The sequence below is a fragment of the Ammodytes marinus genome (assembly GCF_949987685.1).
Source record: "Ammodytes marinus genome assembly, chromosome: 23".
Taxonomy (NCBI): domain Eukaryota; kingdom Metazoa; phylum Chordata; class Actinopteri; order Uranoscopiformes; family Ammodytidae; genus Ammodytes; species Ammodytes marinus.
Window position 1 is genome coordinate 11,352,028 of NC_137227.1, and position 18,729 is coordinate 11,370,756.

At 41.3% G+C, this 18,729-nt stretch overlaps 1 protein-coding gene across 1 annotated transcript; it reads right to left on the reverse strand.

Moving 5' to 3' along the window:
• Nucleotides 1–122: 122 nt before the first annotated feature.
• kiaa0232 (KIAA0232) lies at nucleotides 123–16,034 on the reverse strand. Its single transcript, XM_080052032.1, has 8 exons — nucleotides 15,895–16,034; nucleotides 11,371–11,951; nucleotides 10,355–10,495; nucleotides 8,566–8,635; nucleotides 8,370–8,460; nucleotides 4,829–8,207; nucleotides 4,558–4,666; nucleotides 123–3,204 (listed from the first exon to the last, which is right to left on the reverse strand). Exons 2-8 carry the CDS (start codon nucleotides 11,608–11,610, stop codon nucleotides 3,188–3,190), a joined length of 4,047 nt encoding a protein of 1,348 aa, XP_079908158.1. The 5' UTR covers nucleotides 11,611–11,951; nucleotides 15,895–16,034; the 3' UTR covers nucleotides 123–3,187.
• Nucleotides 16,035–18,729: the final 2,695 nt, after the last annotated feature.

The following is an 18,729-nucleotide window of genomic DNA, read 5'->3' on the forward strand; positions in this document are numbered from 1 at the left end:
CATCCGTACCCTGCCCTCTAGTGTCGACATGAGGTTGTAGATTTGTAATGTAAAGCCTCTCCTGGCTTCTCTTTATAGTCACCACCTGGGCAAACGCAGCCAAGAATCAAAAGACACTGGAGTTCAAAGACTGAGGTTTGGTTTATTCCTTTATTAGATGTTAAGAAAAATCCACAATGAAACAAAATAATTTACTCAGGGTGTACATGAAATTAGAACAGAGCTACTCGGGACAGATGGGACTAAAGGAACATGGAAAAAGGTGGAGGGTGAAGGAGCATTTAGGTGGGAATGAAAATACGAGTTTCCAGTGCTGGATAATGATCTTCAGACCACAGTGCATCGAAACACAGCGACCCTTTCATTGTCGTTCCAAATGCATGTACCCCCAATTAATGCATTTCCCTGTAGTATATTTTTTTTTAAATCAGCTTATCAAAATGGAAGAATTAAATGTAGAGGTGTGATGCGTTCCTTTCAGCTCCCATGTAAGTGCTTATGTTTTTGTGTCTTAGCTTCTTGCACACATTCACTCACAGAACCACACGTGCTCACACAATCATAACATTTGTTCAATCACTGATTTAACCTCACTTGTATTTTTTTCTATTTATTTTTTTTATTTTGTTAAGTCAAACATAAAAAGATGGAGTGTGATGTTTGCATGCTGCTTTTTTAGAGACACTCCATGATTTATCTTTATTCTCAGGTGTCTCACTCAAAAGTACATGCAAAATGAACTGAATGACTCCTCTCCATATATTGTTGAATGTTTACATGCGCCAAGGTATTGCATAGGACTCGGGGCTCTTGAATTCCCCTCCGCATTGCATATGCAATCCACGATGGCTTACTTTTTTCCCCCCACCCCCTATAGAAACTATATCTCAAAATTAATGACAGTCACACGGTAGTTTGTTTGGAAGGACCTCCTGTCAATAATTTCTGTTCTACAATCACAGAAAGGTTTTACAATAATGCATCAATGCACTGTCACAGGTCTTAGTGTAGATGAAGCTGTATGCTTATATTAAAAAATTCCTGAGTGTCTGATGACTGTCAAAGAAAGGTGACAAGACTTTGAAGTTGGGAGTACCTTTCATTCAGTTACTTAGAGGTTCCATTTTCAACCTTTTTCAAACCTTGGGGCTTTACATAAGCCTTGTCCGCAATAGAGACACCTGTGACAGTGCATTACAACAAATCTGCTCACACTGCTGGCATATTTCTAATTGCCCTTTAACTGTGGTAGGATTTCAATTAACTGTGCTTCAGTTTCATAGCATACAGTGACAAAGTCACCCTGCTCCTGTCCTCAAAACCTCTTTGAAAAATGTAAAGAAAAGAAAAACCGACAAAGAAAAAAAACGCAGGTGTTCAATGCACAATGCATATATCTGCAGATGCTTCAACGATAAAATTTTCAAAGCAAGGGTCCAAAAAATGGGTCAGTCCAACCACACCGCAAGGTCTTTATAGCTAATTTGTTCAGGGTGCGTTTCAAATTTAGGGGAAGCTAATGCATTTGCATTTCGTGAATGTATGTCTCTGCACACATTCACATTTATCTGAAATAAAGTTCTAGTACACTCATTCTGAACCAGTGTCTTCACAAGTTATGTTGCTGCAAAACACTGACACACACACACACACACACCTTAACAATTCAACAAGATATATTTTTAAACCAAAAATAAAAACACACCTCATAAGGAAAAAAAGCATTTGTACCTTAGTGTAATTATGCCATGTTTTTGGTTTTACAATTGCCCCGTCACTTGTTCTGGTTTACATTGTTTAGTTGCAGAATGGACAATTAACCATCAGTCAATGCTGAATTTGTCTTGGGGACAATGAACTGAAAAGACGTGTAGAAAAGTAACGTGATATTTAAATACCTGCAGATATTTCTGTTTCAGCTATTACAGGCCTGACAACTATGTTACCTTAAAATAAAAACCAAGCCACATTAAGCAAGAACCGCTCTCAGGCAAACCTTTTTCTTCTCACAATTTTTGCAAAAAGATATTCATGGAGTCTGACTTTCTGGACAACTAACACAACTAGGCTATGCATTCTACATATCACAGCCATATGATGGAACTGCAATTTCAAAAGAATTTTGAACATATTTATAGCACCAATAGTGTGTGTGTACCAAAGAGATTACAAAAAATAAAACAAAGTTTCATTCAGTTGCAACACAGGTGTCTGCCGAAATGGCTGTAGTTATGTCTTTTTATGACGGGTCTTTACCCCAAAACAAACTTTTTTTTCTTCTTTTTTGACCCAAATTACAGCATTGCATTTCAAGTAGATTATCAGTATTTTTTCCCAACAAAACTCCTTTCAATTTCCTGTTTTTTTTTTTTTTTTTTTTTTAAAGGATTTATTATTATTTTTTAGCCTCACAAACCATTCTATGCCTACAACTAGCTTTTTAAAGACTATCACCATTCAAAAATCAGACTCATTTATGATAACTTTTCACACATGGGGAATTTAGGGATATTTAGAAGAAAGCTGCACACATTCTCTACTTCACATTCAGAAAGTCGTCCAAACAAACTATTTAAATTAAACTCTCAAATTCTTACACAACTCAAAAATCTCAACATCCTTGTAGTATCTTTCTGAACACAAGATGGAAAGTAGAGGATGCGACTGCAGTCGTTTCACACAACATTAGGTTCAACTAGAAAAAGAGGAGTGAGACTGGTTGGACGAACACACATGCACAACCATTCAGACACCACCAACTACCAGTATCTTAGTTCAAAAGCAAAATGGTGGGAACAAAACTGACGAGGATAGAACAAAAGATTGTCCCTTCTACCTAAACGGTGAGACTCGTATGAGGACCAGTGTACAGAAGAATCAAATGAAATTCTAAAATGTCTAAAATGCATGTCCGCACATGGCATCACTCAAAGATAGAACATATTTTTTGTGTTTTACTATTTTTTTGTAACTCACTTTTTGATCTGATTGATTAAATAAGGTTTCAAAGTTAGTAAATGAAAACCAGCAGGGTTATGTGTGGGTTTGAGGGGTGCCTCAGAAAATTAGCCTACATTAGCTTTTCCAGCTCTGGGATGACCCTGAATCTTTGCTGATAGAAGTCCAGTCACAAAAGGAGAGGCAGGTTTCCTCTCTACGACAGGTGTCCTCTGCAAAACTGGAGTATTCAAATGTTGCTGCTCCCTGGAGAGAGAAGTCAGGCAAAAGGGTTAGCTTGTTCAACATGTACACATTCATGCTGCATCTGACTGTTCTGTTGCTACTTTTATCCCCTAAATCTGTTGTACTTGCTTACTCCTGTAGTCTATAGGGCTCTAGAGTTAAACCTTAAGTGTGACGTTGCCATAATATTTAGATACTCAGTGACTATTATCTGTCTTGCAGTGACCTAATTAAGAATCTTGCTTACCGGTACTTGCCAACACAATTTTTTTTAAATCAAAATCACCAGTACTATTTAGTGTAGATAGCTCACATAAACACATAAGCTATTAGCCAGTAATGCATAGGTCTGTCTCTGGATTATGAACACCTCGTCAATATTTGGCACATAATACATATCCATCACTTTTTTACAATGAGCAACTCATAGGATAGGTCACATATTTTGGTTTAATGCCAGTATACCTATTACATCCTATGAAGCATTTGTAGAGCATAAATTTAGGAGCAAATAAATAAATAAAAACAAAACAACACTGGTACTGCTAGCTAACATGAACATACATTTGCAGAACATGTAAATATTCTAAAACATTTAAATAAGGACGCTCCTCGTAGAGAAGGTCAGTCTGATATCCTGACACTAAACTGTATACCTACCCATCTGCAATACAAGATCACAGGATTTCACATAGTTGGTGACTGACGTATCATTCTTTGGTCAAGTTGACAAGGTTGATAATAAATAAAATACACTGTATTTTTTTTAGGTTGGTCTATATTAGAACATTAGTCATATTAGAACTGTCCTCTAAATTGACGTCCTAAACCATTTAAATGGCCCAATTCAGATCTTTGGAGGTGCTGCTCTATTCTAGTTAACAGGTAAGACAAGTCCACCTCAGGCAAGATGAGAAAGCACCATGTAAACATTGCAGCGGGGCTGGCCATGCTCTGGGTCTAACAGAGGAAATGTAGCGTTTCCTCATTTCTTTCCTGACCTCCTTTGTTTCTGTGGCCAAAACCAGCCTTACTCTATGAGGTCTTACTGTTTTTAGCCTTGACATTTAACCCATTGTTGTTATGCTACAAATGTTAGGTGAAAAATAGGTTCTTTGCTGGTGTATTCAGCTTAAACAATGTATTGATCAGCCCCTACACTGCTACTGCTTAAAAACTGATCAATACATAGTCTCATACTTGTACACCAGTTTTCAGCCACTGACCTGTGTTGGAAGAGATGTGCAGTAAATTGTGTTTTTAGTTTTGTTTGGGACTCTTAAGAGTTCAAAAACATAAACTGCCACTATGTGTTGCAATAAGGTATTCTGAACAAAATGGTTAAAATTAGCTATGTTTTTGAAGAAGCATTACCTGTACACTGAGATCCAGGGAAAAGGGGGGAACAGAGCTTGTTCTGCCACCAGCAGTCATCTTGCTGGTTGCCAGTTTCTCCCTGTCCGCTTACATTTAACAGAGGGAACTAAAAAAGACAAGCAAAAAGTGGTTATCGTGTGTTTCAGTCAATGTCTGAGACATCTAAAACGTAAGCAATTTTTTCGGCTGATGATTAGGCCAATATTTGTATCAAATTCTTAAGCAAACAAATCACAATATATGAATAAAGATGTTAATAAACCCTCACCTCTGGCACATCTCCAACAAAGTCATAAGCAATCCCATACTTGGAGATCTGGCCTGCTGGTGCACATAAGCAGGACTGTTTTTCTCCAGAAGATTCTTCCTTTTGAATCTTGCTGGCCGAGACGTCTGTCTCACCTGCAGTCGAAGCCACCGCTGCTGTTCTGCAGTCTAAGCAAATCTCTTGCTCAGCGATTGGCAGGAGGGTACAGGAGCCCTCCTGTGAATCCAGAGAAGTCTGGGCACTCTTCTCCATGCCAGACTTTTTTAATCTGGGTAAGAATTTACCAGATTCCAGTTCTGACTTGCCGTAATAAGGGCCCTCACATTCTGCATCTTCCTCAAGAGGTTTGAGGTCTGCCTGAGGATCATCAAAGACATCCACCGGCGCCTGGACGGGAAAACTCGTCTCCTCTTTATCAGTATCAGCCTCTGAATCACTCACTCCACCAGGAGACAACTCTGAAGCCGATATTGGTCGGAAATGAGTCCTGGGGGAAATGCGAATGGCCCTATACTGCGTCCGATTGATGCCATATATTCGTTGGTGGAAGGCTTCATTATCAGAGTCCGAGCAAAGAATAGATTTGGGCTTGAACCCCGGGCTGAACGAAGCCATGTCCTCAGGCTCAAATGAACACTCAACATGGAGGACTTGAGAGAAGGGATTGTTTATGTTGAAGGATGCAAACGGGTATTCTAAGCCTTGCTCCTCACTATGCAAGCCTCCGTAAGATCCAAGCAAATCTTCATGGAAGATGAAGGAAAATCCCTTATTCAATCCATCTCCGCCTCCTTTAATGGCCTGGTCACTCTGCCCAAAGGACACAAGGGGCCTCCACAGGGGCCTGTGCCCAGGGGCAAAGCAGCTGCCGGTGTTCATGAACACATCTTTGCCAGTGATGGTCAGCATGTCGGAGCTAGATGCAGATGCCGCTGCAGCGGCACACTGTAGCAGGCTATCTTGCGTGTCACTTGGTGGTACAACAGCCCAATTTTTATCACCACTTAGTGTCTTCAACTCTCCGTACACCCCTCCCAGGATAAATGATGTATTTTCCTTGTCAGAGTTCAAGTCCCAGGGCTTGGACGGAGTCATGTAATCCCCGGCACCATCTACCTTGGAGAGTTTGTTTTTGGCTAAGTCCTGTTCATCTTTCTTGCCTTCCCAAAGGTGATACTCTGACCGCTGCACTGCTTTTTTCTGGGGTCCCTGAATTGGAACTCCTTTTGCCTGCACCTCCAGACAGCTGCAGCAATAACCGCTTGACTCATCTGAGAAAATCCCTTCGCCTTGTTTCTCTACTCCTTGACTTGACGTTACAGATGTGTCATCTCCTATTGCAGTCCAAATGTCCTTTATTATCCCTGAGCTTAAGTCATCACTGTGTTGGTTTGCGTTGTCCGAAAACACGCCAGTGCTGTACTGTGTACTCTCATCCTCTTCCAAGGCGATGCCACAAATGGACTCCAATTTAGATTTTTTGGTGAAGGTCTGATTGGGAGCTTTACTAACACTGACCTCCTCACACTTGCGGCCAGAGTCGTCTTGCAAGAAAACCAAGATTTCTTCCTCCAGATATGTACCAGAGAGTGGAGGGATTATACAATCAATCTCTTCATTGCCAATATGAGCAGCTTCCTCTGTTGGAACGTTTCCTTGCTCATTGTCTGAACGCGTCTCCTCTGAATGTGACCAAGGACTGCAAGTTCGTGTTGAAAGGTTAGAACAGTGTTCAGTTTCGTCAAAGGCACTATTTTTGGTCCATATTAGCAAACGAGACTGTTTATTAGAATGTGGGTCGAGACAGCTACTAGAATCTGTGTTGTTATCGTGACCGACGGTGAGTGAGTCACAGGGAAAAGGAAAAGTGGGGCTGTCATACTGCAGCTCAAAAAGAGAGAAGCAGGATGAGTTCAAACAAGATGGGTCACTGGTGGCTTCAGGATTAGGCGTCTCCTCCAGATGTCCTGATAGTTTGCTCAGGGTGAATGAAACGCTATCAAGAAGGGGGGAGAGCCGAATGGGAGAGTCTCCTACCAAACTTCCTCCATCTATATCTTCTGAAGTAGATGGTGAATAACATCCCCACACTTGAGCCATGGTTTCAAGATCCTCCATCAAGAATCCAACAGATCCCGAAGCTTCCTGTGAGTCTGCCCGTATTGCACTTTTCCCTTGCTGCTCAAAGCCATCTAACACTAAACAACAGTCGGCCTCAATGTCTCTTTGCTCTTTGCTTTTTTGTCGAATCATGCCTAAGATCCGACTCTCTTGTATCGAGTCTGAGGCACTAGTATCCAATATGGATTGATAAATATCCACTTCATAGAAGTGAGTGAATTCAGACAGATGCTTGTCATCTAAATCTCCACTGTCCTCTGGCTGAGGGCAGCTTGAGGTCCCAGTAAGCTCAGCAGTTTCATCTTCTGCTTCGACAGGCCCTTCCACAAAGTGCCCATCCACAAACGAGCCTGCTGCTAGGTATGCTCTCTGGTAGCTCTCATTGGCAATGCAGATCCCCTGGAATCTCTCTGGCAGCCTCTCCATGTCGGCTGACAAAGCAAAGCCGTCAGGAGAGTCTACTTTGCTTCGATATTTTGTTTCCAGCTTGCTTTGTCTGCTGCCGAAAGGTACAAAATACTCTGTGATGGGCTCAGTGTACCAAAGTGGCTCCTCCATGTATTCTTTTTTGCTACGGACCTCAACTCCAAACTCTTTTGCTTCCTTCCAGCCTGGATCTCTACGAATCTCCTTCAGCGGCCTCTTCCCCTTTTTGTAAAGCTGTGGTTGTTTGGCAGCACCTCCAGCGGTGCTGCTACTGCTCCCTCCTGCATTTCTTCGCTCCTCTTTGTCGATTACCTTCACCTGTAGCTTCATCTGCCCACTGTTGCGTGTTCTCTTATTCTTTGCTGCCTCCCTGGATTTGTGCCTTGTTCTAACCGCCTTGCTCCTTGATGACTTAGAGTCACCCTGGTTCCCACTTGAGCTTGAGCCCGCCTCACTAGAGCCAGAAGACCAGGATCTGGGTCTGTATTTGCCCTCAGATCTGTGTCTCGTCTGTCTCTTAGAGTGGACGGTAGACTTTTCCTCTGCTGCTGCACCGCTATGGTAGCGGTTTTCTTTCTCCTTCTTGCTTCGTCGCTGCTGGCTTCTCTCGTTGGTGACATTGGTGATGGTACCACATGCTTCAGGGTTTCGGTCCTTTGCAGCTTCGCCTTCACTGTTGCAATCTTTTGGGGAAGAGGTGTCTGTGCTGGTCTGTGGGGCTGCAGAGGATGATGAACTTGAGTATGCGCAGGCCTTAGCCTTGTTCCACACTGTCATGATCTCTTGGAGACAAACAGGTTTTTCTGACAAAGAAGGGAAGGCTTCATAATACCTACAGCAACAACACACAGACAGAAAGAAAGATTTGATTTGAATGCATTCATAGCAGGAGACAGATGGAATAAACAAATGACTTTGGGTGTGTTCTGCAGCCATAGTATAGCCATTCATACACATATGGTTATAGAGACACAATATCCATGACATAGCTTACATTTCCACCTGGTCCTTTGAAGAGGGGGACTCAGCTCGCTCTGGAGACTGAGAGCCATTTCCATCAGATTTTCTTTGAATCTGTTTTTCCTCTGTGAATGACAACAAACATTAAGACATTATAGGAAAAGTTATTAAACAATTGTATTATTATTAAAAGGGTTCTAGATATGATAATAACAATTTGATGAACACACCTTTCTGTTTGTTTTGGATGTCCTTTAGTTTAGAGCAAAGCTCTTCAACCAGGCTCTCAATTCCAGAGTTCTACAAAAAAGACAAGGACTAGATTTGAGAACTGAATAATGTTAGGGGCCAATATCAATTGCATTGCACGATGCACACATGTGACTTTACAAATAAAACGTTGTGCTTGAACAATCATTAGAATCTGAGCACCTTCCAACATACAAAACATATTCCAAGATACAATGACCAGCAATGTGAATGAAAACATTTAGCACATCTGAAGACATTGTCAACAATACAATCCAACACCACCTTTTACTATAACAGGAGTGATGTATGGCAGTGTCGATATCATGGTATAGTTTTTCTTGTACTACATAGTGAGAAATTGTAGTATACTGTTGTTTAAAACAAAACATATAAAAACAATCCTTGACTTTAACACACACACACACACACACATTTCAAACTCCAAAAACAACCATCAGTGATGAGTCAACTTAGACAAGAATGTAGTTCCCAAAAGCTACTTTGACCGCAATGTGAAAGGCATGGGGTTGGGGTTGACACAAGTCAAGCCAGCTGACCTATGAGCGATTAGGTATGCTCAGCCATGACTACTATAATTAGCTATAGTGCAAAAAAAAAGACAAAAAAGGAAAAGGGATGAGCGAAAGTACAAGTGATTGCCTCACAATGTTCTGACACACTGTATATTTACTACAAATGTTCATTCATATCCTACTGCCTCCTCATATTGAGCAATATCATATGTAACAAAACAACATGGGTTTGAAATAAACAAGACAACTGTGTACAAACACTGGCTTAGACTAAGCAGACACTGTCGAAGTAAATAGCTTTAGAAATCATTTCCAGCCCATTCAGTCTTTTGCTCACTTATTTCATGTTCATGTTCATGTTTCCAGAGAGTTAAATTCCTTACCATTCCACCTCATGAAAAGCAAAGCAAAGTTCTCTCCTGCCCTGGGTTTCCTCTTGCATCATTGTGCTAATACCGGTCAGCTGACAGCCGACAACTCTGCTGCTCACTGCTGCAATCCTGTGCAGCGTGTGCTGGTTAAAAAATAGACCGCAGAGTCCAGTCCCCAGAGAAGAGCTCTACACTCCTCCTCTTGCCTTGCAGACCCTTCCCCCTACCCTCCCTCCAGCTTCATGTTGTGTCATTCTTAACTCAAACATACTCTTACTACTGCTGGCCACAGACACAAATGTCAGCAAATCTCCACTTAGCCTTCTCACTCACTAAAAAATGTAATAAAATGAACACACTTCTGGCATTCCTTTGAAGGGCATACATTTTAAGCGAGGACAGCATGGTTTGATGTTCTGAAACAACTTTAAACTGACCATAATATAACCTCTCCAATGAAAACTAACGGGATGATGATGCATGTAAAATGAAATCTTCCCTTATCCAATGCTTTAGCCTTCCACAATGACATAGCTGTATTCGCTGTCTATTCACCGTGATTTATGCAATTAATATCTGCATGACTTCACCTTAACAAGCAACAAGGAATACTACAGTTAGGAATTCCTGACATAATTAGACCAATTACGCCCTTTTACAGAATGCTTTTCATTCAAGAGTTTGATAAAGGACGAGGAAGTTCCTTCTTCTTACCATGAGTAATGAACGGGTTGCATTCCTCCAAAGCGAAAGCGACTCAAGGTAATGATTTATTTTTCAAAGACATAAATGGAGTGCTGATGTCATAACACCTTGAGAATCACAGGATTACAACAGTCAGGCTGGTTGATAATGATGCTTACTTCATCAGATGCAGAGCGGAGGCATTGCACAGCAGCTTGCTTCTTCATTTCCTCAAGACTCAGGTCGGTCCCTCCTCTCTTCTTACTCTTGCCCCATTTCTTCCCGGTTCCCTTCTCCCAGCCCAAGAAGATGTCATTTTCCTTTCAGACACAAACCCAGAGAAGTCACAAGGGACACACTTGTTAAAAAGAACACATGTAGAATTATGATACACAAATAAGATACTACTACATTTGTATTAACGATTTCTATACAGTATTTGTATACTATAACTATTTGAACACATAAGCAAACTGCACATCAATAAATGTAATGAGAAGTTACAGAAATCAAAAGGAGGAATTATTCAGTGGTACAAGGGCTGATGTGAAAGATAAGCTCCATTGTTAACCTCTACAGGCAAATTGATTGTCTTCCTGTAACAAAGTTGTTATATTTTACACACCAACTTCCCTTACTGAATCAGGCGCGTTATGCACTCATTTTACTATGTGCAACACAAACAATATTTTTTTTAATAAAGGTCATATGTCGGGCTCATTTTCAGTTGCAAAATTGTCATTTCTACCGCAAACCGTTTTCATGGTGTGATGTCCAAAAAACCCTCTATATTTGCCATTGCTAAAACTCCTCTTTTCCGCATCTTTCTGAAACGCTCTGTTTTTAGAGCCTGTCTATTTAAGCACCACTTTCTATTTTGTTGTATGCTTGAAAATTTGCGTTTGAATTAAAAAGGAGAAAATAATCAAATATGTGTAAATACTTTTTAATTATCCAGTTTATAATTGAAAATGTAATAAGAAAAAAGCCTTATTTCGATGTGTCACTTATAGTAAATATTTATTATATGGATTAACAGAAAATATGCTATATCGTCAAATGTATCGTTATCAGAACATGAAATGATCTATATCGGGATATGAGATGTTGGTCATATTGCCCAGCCCTATTTTGCATAACAGATTACCTTCAATCTTTCTGAGTTGACTAGAAATATTTCCATATGGGCGCTTACCTGGTCCTGCAGGTCGTAGTCGTAACTGTCGTGCAGGAGAAGGCTGAGGACGTAGCGGGTGTAAATCATGGCATCAATCCCGCACTTCTCAAGCTCCTGGCCGAGCCAGCTTTGAACTGGACCCAGCGACTGGAGCAAGGACATCTCTGAGGCAGGCAGGGGGCCCACGAGGGGGAAGGGGCAAGAGAGGTTTTCAGGAGGAGGAGGAGGACCGTCGGAATCGGTGCTCACTGGACGCATGGGACCTCAGGTTTTGGCCCTTCTCAGGTGAAGCAGCATTGTGATGGGGTAGTTACTGTACGGTGGTTGGAGGAGAAGGGTACGGAGAGAAGACCAGGCAGAACCTTGGGAAGAGGGGGCAGTCACTCCAGCAGGACACACTGAAGGGGCTCTACATGGAGAGGCATGTAGGATGGTTTTTCTTTTCTTTTTTATTGCTTTGAGCAAAAAAAGAGGATTTTACTCGTCAGGCATGGCTTCTGCTGCTGATGGATCTCAGCTGCTGAGCAAAACACAAGATGTGTTTGCGTCCTAGTCAGAAGGGTCCATTTTAGGGCTTCTTCTTACTTCACCGGCACAACCTGAAACAGAGCCATAATACAAATTGTCAATATCGAATGAAAGCATTTGAAAAAGAAATAGCCAAAGACCCTATTCATTAACCACCGCCCAAGAGAGCCAAATAGCAAGAAACAATACTTCTTTATATTTTATGAGGTCCCTGCTTTTAAGAAACTGAATTATATTTATTTCTAAAGACAAAGCAAGCAACCGGGGTATAAATGCTGTGACTCAGCATATCAGTTTAGTTCTGTATCCTGAAGGATGTTTTAGTGACAGTTCATATATGGGCAGAGATATGTGTCAGTAGAACTTGAATTCGAATTGATCGACTTGAATATGAATTGATCAACTTGCATTTGAATTATTGTTACTTGAATTCGAATGTATACACTTGAATATGTATTAATCAATTTGAATTTATTATACTTGAATCTGAATCAGTTAATATTCGAAATGACACATTCAAATAAAAGTTCTAAAATTCAAGTTTTCAAATTCAAGTAGAAAAAATTCAGATTCAAGTAGAGAGAATTCAGATTCAAGTAGAGATGTGCACATCCGGTTTCTTTGAGGAAGAGCAATCGAGTGCAGATCTCTGATAGTACAGCGTCCAGTGGGACAAACACAGCAGCGCTGATATAGAGCGACAACATTGCGACCTCGAGTGTGATATTGCTTTTATACAGCAGTTATACAACTTATATTCACAAGTTAACTTTAAAATTAGATCTTTAATCATTTAAGATGGATGTATTTGCTTCCGCCAACACAAATAGTCCGACAACAGCAGTCGGAGCGGAGCGCGTTGCTAAGCAACGTGTCAACAACTTGACGGGAGTGAACTAGTCCTGACCTGCAGTGTTAACATTAACCACGGCGGCCCGATGTCCCGTAAAAATCACCAAAGTAAAAGGAACGGCGGGTCTTAATCTAGTTGGTTATAGGGTCCGCTGCTCAATCCAACCCCCTGCGCTTCATTTTCCAGAGTTTGAGTGTATTTCTGCCCAGGGGAAGTTATGCAATGAAGTGGGAAAGCTAGGCTAGGCTAAAGCTATGCTGCGTCCGGATCGCGTCCGCTCGTATTATCCAGCAGCTTGAGTTTATCTCCACACACTATTGCTGTCTTCAGTAACGTGAGTGTGTAAGTGACTACCGCACGCTGTCTCTGTGTGTGGCTCCGCTGCCCTCTCAAAGGGGGAGACTCGCGCACAGCCAACCTGAGTCACACACACACAGTTAACACAAGTGAAGCTCCGGCTCGTCAGTGAGCCAGCGGAGTGATTTTGAGAGTCTGGTACAGAAATATTTTCGAGCAAGTTGCTAGGCAACGGCATTGTTTGGGGTCCGCGATCTGATAACTGTACGTGCAGTCATTCATAAACACTACAATAAATAAGAGATGAAGATAAATACCTAACAACATTAGAGTTACAAAGTGAAATGAGTGATGCCAGTCTGATAGTGGAGATAGATCAGAACTGAGTGTGAACCACACACCATGCTCGTCCAGCTCAAATGATAGACAGCTGAGTGCTGTCTGATGAGCCGGACAGAGAGCGTCGGAGGAATCCTCCGCCTCAAAAAAGTGTGAAATAATGAATGAATAATCAATTAGAGCTTACCTAAAAATAAGTTTGCCATGTTACTGTTTATTGTATTTAGGATTTTAGCTCATTTGGACGCTGCTTTGACTGTCTGTTTTCATTGATATAGCCTGGCAATATTATAACTAGCCTACTTTCAGTTTCATTACTGAAGCGTGAATAGTGTTCTAAAAGATACTTCGATTATAAAACAAGAGGTCCAAAACACAGATGATGATTAAACAAACTCATTTTTGACTTTATATTTCCGGAACGTAACGGTCACCCGCTGGACGCTGTACTATCAGAGATCTGCACTCGATTGCTCTTCCTCAAAGAAACCGGATGTGCACATCTCTACTTGATCTGAATTTTCTCTACTTGAATCTGAATTTTTTTCTACTTGAATTTGAAAACATGAATTTTAGAACTTTTATTTGAATGTGTCATTTCGAATATTAACCGATTCAGATTCAAGTATAATGAATTCAAATTGATTAATTCATATTCAAGTGTATAAATTCGAATTCAAGTATCAATAATTCAAATGCAAGTTGATCAATTCATATTCAAGTCGATCAATTCGAATTCAAGTTCTACTGACACATATCACTGCCCATATTCATAGCCCTTGCTTACCAGCAAGATAATAGGCTCCTGAGAGAGCGCACACACTCTTTAAATAACGCAGACAGGAGACACAATCAAGTGATAAACAGGTTAACAAAGTTACTGACCACACTTAAACCATGGTATTAAAGTGACCTATCCTATCCTATAATGTGAATATATCTCAAACATACAAGTAATTCAAGTCTGTATGTGTCATTGAGTATTATAAACAAGATGCAAAACAAAAAAACTAAGTTTGCCAGGAGAAGTGGTTATTACCACAACATCTTGAAACACCTGAAGCACCGCTTTGTAATACTAAAAAAAAGGAAGCACCACTTTACTCAGCCAACATTATTATCAAAAATAAATAATTAACAGCTAAATAGTTTTAATTGTGAGTAAAACAACCAAATATGTCCTGTTTTAGTGACCATGACAAACCTACCAGCCCCCAGCAGTTGAGGACAACTGTGTGGGTGACGGCCAGGGAAACGCTTGCTGTCAAGTGCATGTGTTTCATTTGGCAGCAGTAGATTAGGGAACCGACGTGAAGAGCAAATGGAGGCTGTACCGATTTGATTGGCTGGCCAGGCCGTCACTGAACAGCAGCATATTATAGGTTACCCGTCAAAAGGGCAAGATAAGAAGCTTTGCCCAATGCAACCATGCCGTTTCGGCAGTCATAACGCTTTCGTGGAACAACGTCGTGGCCGTTTATTAAATAGGAGATGGAAAACGGCTGAAAGGTTAGCTAGCTTCATCGTCAATAGCTAAATATGGCTGACCAGCGTCTACAACCCAGCTGTTTCTTGTATGCATTCAGTAGCCACCGGCAGCTAGCTCATGACTCCATTGCTCACACACTAACTATCATACAACACATTAGGCTACTTTAGACAATAATTCTGACATGAAAAGGAATACACTAATGCCTTTTGTGCAGAGTTAACTGACATTTAACGTTAAATTGCTGTGCTATCAAGTGCGGCAATTCAACTATAGCGCAGCTACGAATGATATCCAAGTGTCATTGTTACTGGACCACATAAAGTCGGTGATTTCGTAACAGCTGAATTGCCATCTCACGTTAACGTTGCACTGACTTTCGGTATTAACGTTAGCTAGCGTCAACGCAGTCAATTGGCAAGGTTAGCTGGACCACCGACCTTTAGCTAATGAGCTAAGTTAGCCAAGTTAGCAGCTCGTCCCATATCATTCGGCAGATTATTTTTATTATAACGTTTACCTCGCGTGCATTATTCAGGTGAGAAGGGGTACATTTAAGTTTAATTGATTTAATCGAGATGTCTCCCCGTCCCTATCAACACAAACATTAGCTTGAACGTTGTATGTGGGGCAGGTGAATGGAGGCTGCTTCAACACGGTGACATTAACGTTAGAGCCTTGACGGTTCCCCGTTAAGAAGTTAGCTACCAAACAGCAACACACGAAGGTTAGGCCATGACTAAACTTTCTGTCGGAAACGTATCAGCCAAAATGGCCAAAAGTCAATGGCAAGATTCAACAGTCTGATTCAAATTGAAACTAACGTTAGCTTTCACGTACGCTTGTTGTTGTGACCGATGGGGAGGAGGAGCGGCTGCCCCGGTAGGCTTCCAGGACTGTCAGACGTTTTCCCTTCAAACATGTACGCCATATCGTCATACAGCGAAATAGAAAAGCTGACTAAACACGAAACACTTAACAGACAAACACAACAGAGCGAGAAGGAAAGTCCTCGCCGGTCCGTTGGTTTACTTACCGGCCGTGGGCTGAAGTAAAGAGGAGCAGCGAAAGGGGAGCGGCTATTTCTCTCCCGCTGCCGTTCCGAGCTCGAGCTCTGGAATCCGCTGCGGTAGCATCGCGTATCATGGACGCCGACAGAAATGGCGCTGTTTTCACTTCCAGCGCTGCTACTACAGCAGCAAGGAAACTGGCGACATTCCGGCCCAAACGGGAGTCGGGTCGGTCCTAGGTGACACTCAACAGCTAGAGCCACAATGTCCGCCACCAAAAGCCAGTTTCATTCAGTGAAGGACTACTGAATGCGCCACCCTCCGCGTTCGTATCTAGGCAACAAGGCAAACCTCTGCCGTCCTGTTCGTATAGGTTTGATTCCTCCGCTCGGGTATTGCATCAGAAGCCCAACAACTAGTACTTATAATTTGGACTAATAAAGTTAGACGATGAATGACACTGAGCCTATTAAACTTAGCACAAACATTTATATGAATAGGCTAGTTAAATCTTCTCTTCTGAGTTTAAGTTCAGAGTAATGTGTGAAATAGCATATAAAAGTTACCAAACCGCAACTGCCTATAAAACCACTTCGATATTCCTCATGTCATGATTTTATGGTGATATTTTAAAACTGGCCTAATATAAGCTTAGCTGTGCTTTATTACTCACCTAATTGACCTAGGCAAATTATTAGGCTAAATGAAAACACATTTCAACATTCAACATTTCTCATTTCATTAAACTTTTTAGATCTCTTGCACAGACAGAACCATTATAGTTCCCCCTTGCAACATTACACATTTTTTTAAATTCTATTAATGAAAATCTGAATTTAATTTAAATTCATATTATTTTATTTAAGGTTTGATTCCTGTTTCTATGGAAATATTATTCACTTTGCTCCTGAATGATCTAGCCTGTTGCTAGAAAAAATTGTTTTCACACACACAACTTGGAATTATTCTGCAAAAAGTAGTCAGTTAGTTAGAGGCTAAGACAGCTCTTAACTAGACACAATACATTTACCACTGTCATACCCCTGTTACTGTACCTCTATTAACTGCTCCTATGGCTATAACTGCCAGTACTATTTATAGTATCACTACTCCTCAAGAGCAAAATTGTACAGTGAGATCTTGTAACTTGAACTGGCAACCCTCTCCTGCCTCTCAAGGCATCTGGGTTACTAGTACCCAGTGGTGTGTGTGTGTGTGTGTGTGTGTGTGTGTGTGTGTGTGTGTGTGTGTGTGTGTGTGTGTGTGTGTGTGTGTGTGTGTGTGTGTGTGTGTGTGTGTGTTGGTGCTCATAATACAGTATAAGGGTCCATATAGTGTGGCACACTTCATCTGCCCTCTGACCCCTGCGGTCATGACCTCTGGGACGAGATGCTTCGAGGTGTATAATTCACCATCTGTTTGCACTACTGCCACAACACAGACACAAATACACACAGAAACGCACAGCCCACGCTATGCTTCATTACCTCCTTTCTGTGTTACGAGATGTAATTAGCTTTAAGTGGCGTTATGTGAGAAATGAAACAAAAAAGGGGACAGTGTGTGTAGGGGCCAAAATTGTTTATTTTGAAAAGTTATATACTTCCGTTTTGATTGACACATGTGGGTGTGGGTGTGGTTTATATACCAGGGCACTTGTGGCGGGCGAGGGTTAGGATACGAAGGGGGTTAGTGGCGCACCTGTTTTATTTTCTGTTTACCGTCAACTTATCGTCAACAACGTCAAATAACCTTCAATTACAGCAGTATATATTTTATTTGTTTATTTTCAACACCATCTACATGTTCTCATTCATCCGTTGTAATTCTGCCTTTCATTTATTAAACTCTTTAAACTATACCCATCACCGGAGTTGGAGATTTGTTTGGACGCGTAACTGCCTGGAGCCCATTAAGCCTCTTAGCGGCCTTTATTGGAGAGCAGTCGCTACAATTAGTAAACAGAAACACAATCCAAAAACACCACGGCATGGACGGGATTCAACGTTGCTCTTACCGCTTGGATCTCGATGTTTTGGAGTGAACGAACTAAGCAACATTGGACTCTTTTCCACGGACGCCTTGGATCAGAGACACAATTGACAGCTGCAGCAGCGGTGTAACGCGCGAGTGACAGCAGTGCATCACAGCCATCAGAAACGGTATGTTTGTTGATCCTTCTGTGTATTTGTTTGAAGTTGAACACAGTTTGGAAGGCTGCCGTTTTGTCCATTGGGGACTGTTTGTTTTGGCTTGTGTTGCGCGTGCTTGGTTGTCGCGATCGGCAATTGTTTGGGCTGATTTGACCGCGTGGTGAGCTGAGGCCGCCGCTGTGCTGTGCTGTGCTGTTGTGTGGAAATCGCATATTGGCTGAATCAATGTCATTGCGGATTGCATTGTGTCTGTTGCTCTGTGCTTTGATGAATTGTGAAAATTGAAAGTTCGCATAATGAGTGACGCAAATGAAATGGAAAATACGGAGAAGAGAACGGTCAAGCTTACAGCCAAAGCGCTGGCTTGCAAAATGGAAACTCTTCAAAAGCAACGTCAATCTAATGTGACAAAAATGAAAGAGCTCTCACTTGAAATGAAAGGGCTCATGAAATGTGATGAAAATGCAAAGAAAGTGCAATTCAAACTGGATGAACTCAAACAACTGCATGAAAATGCAAATGCAACACATGAGTCAGTGATGGTTTTACTTCCCAAAGAGGAAAAGGTAACACAAAATGAATGGTTTGGACGCATAATAAAACACAACACAGACTTCACTGATGATGTAAAAACATGGCTCTCTGAGATTGAAAGACCCTGTCAGCAAGCAAGAAATGTGACTACAGATGTGTTAACTGCACAATCAG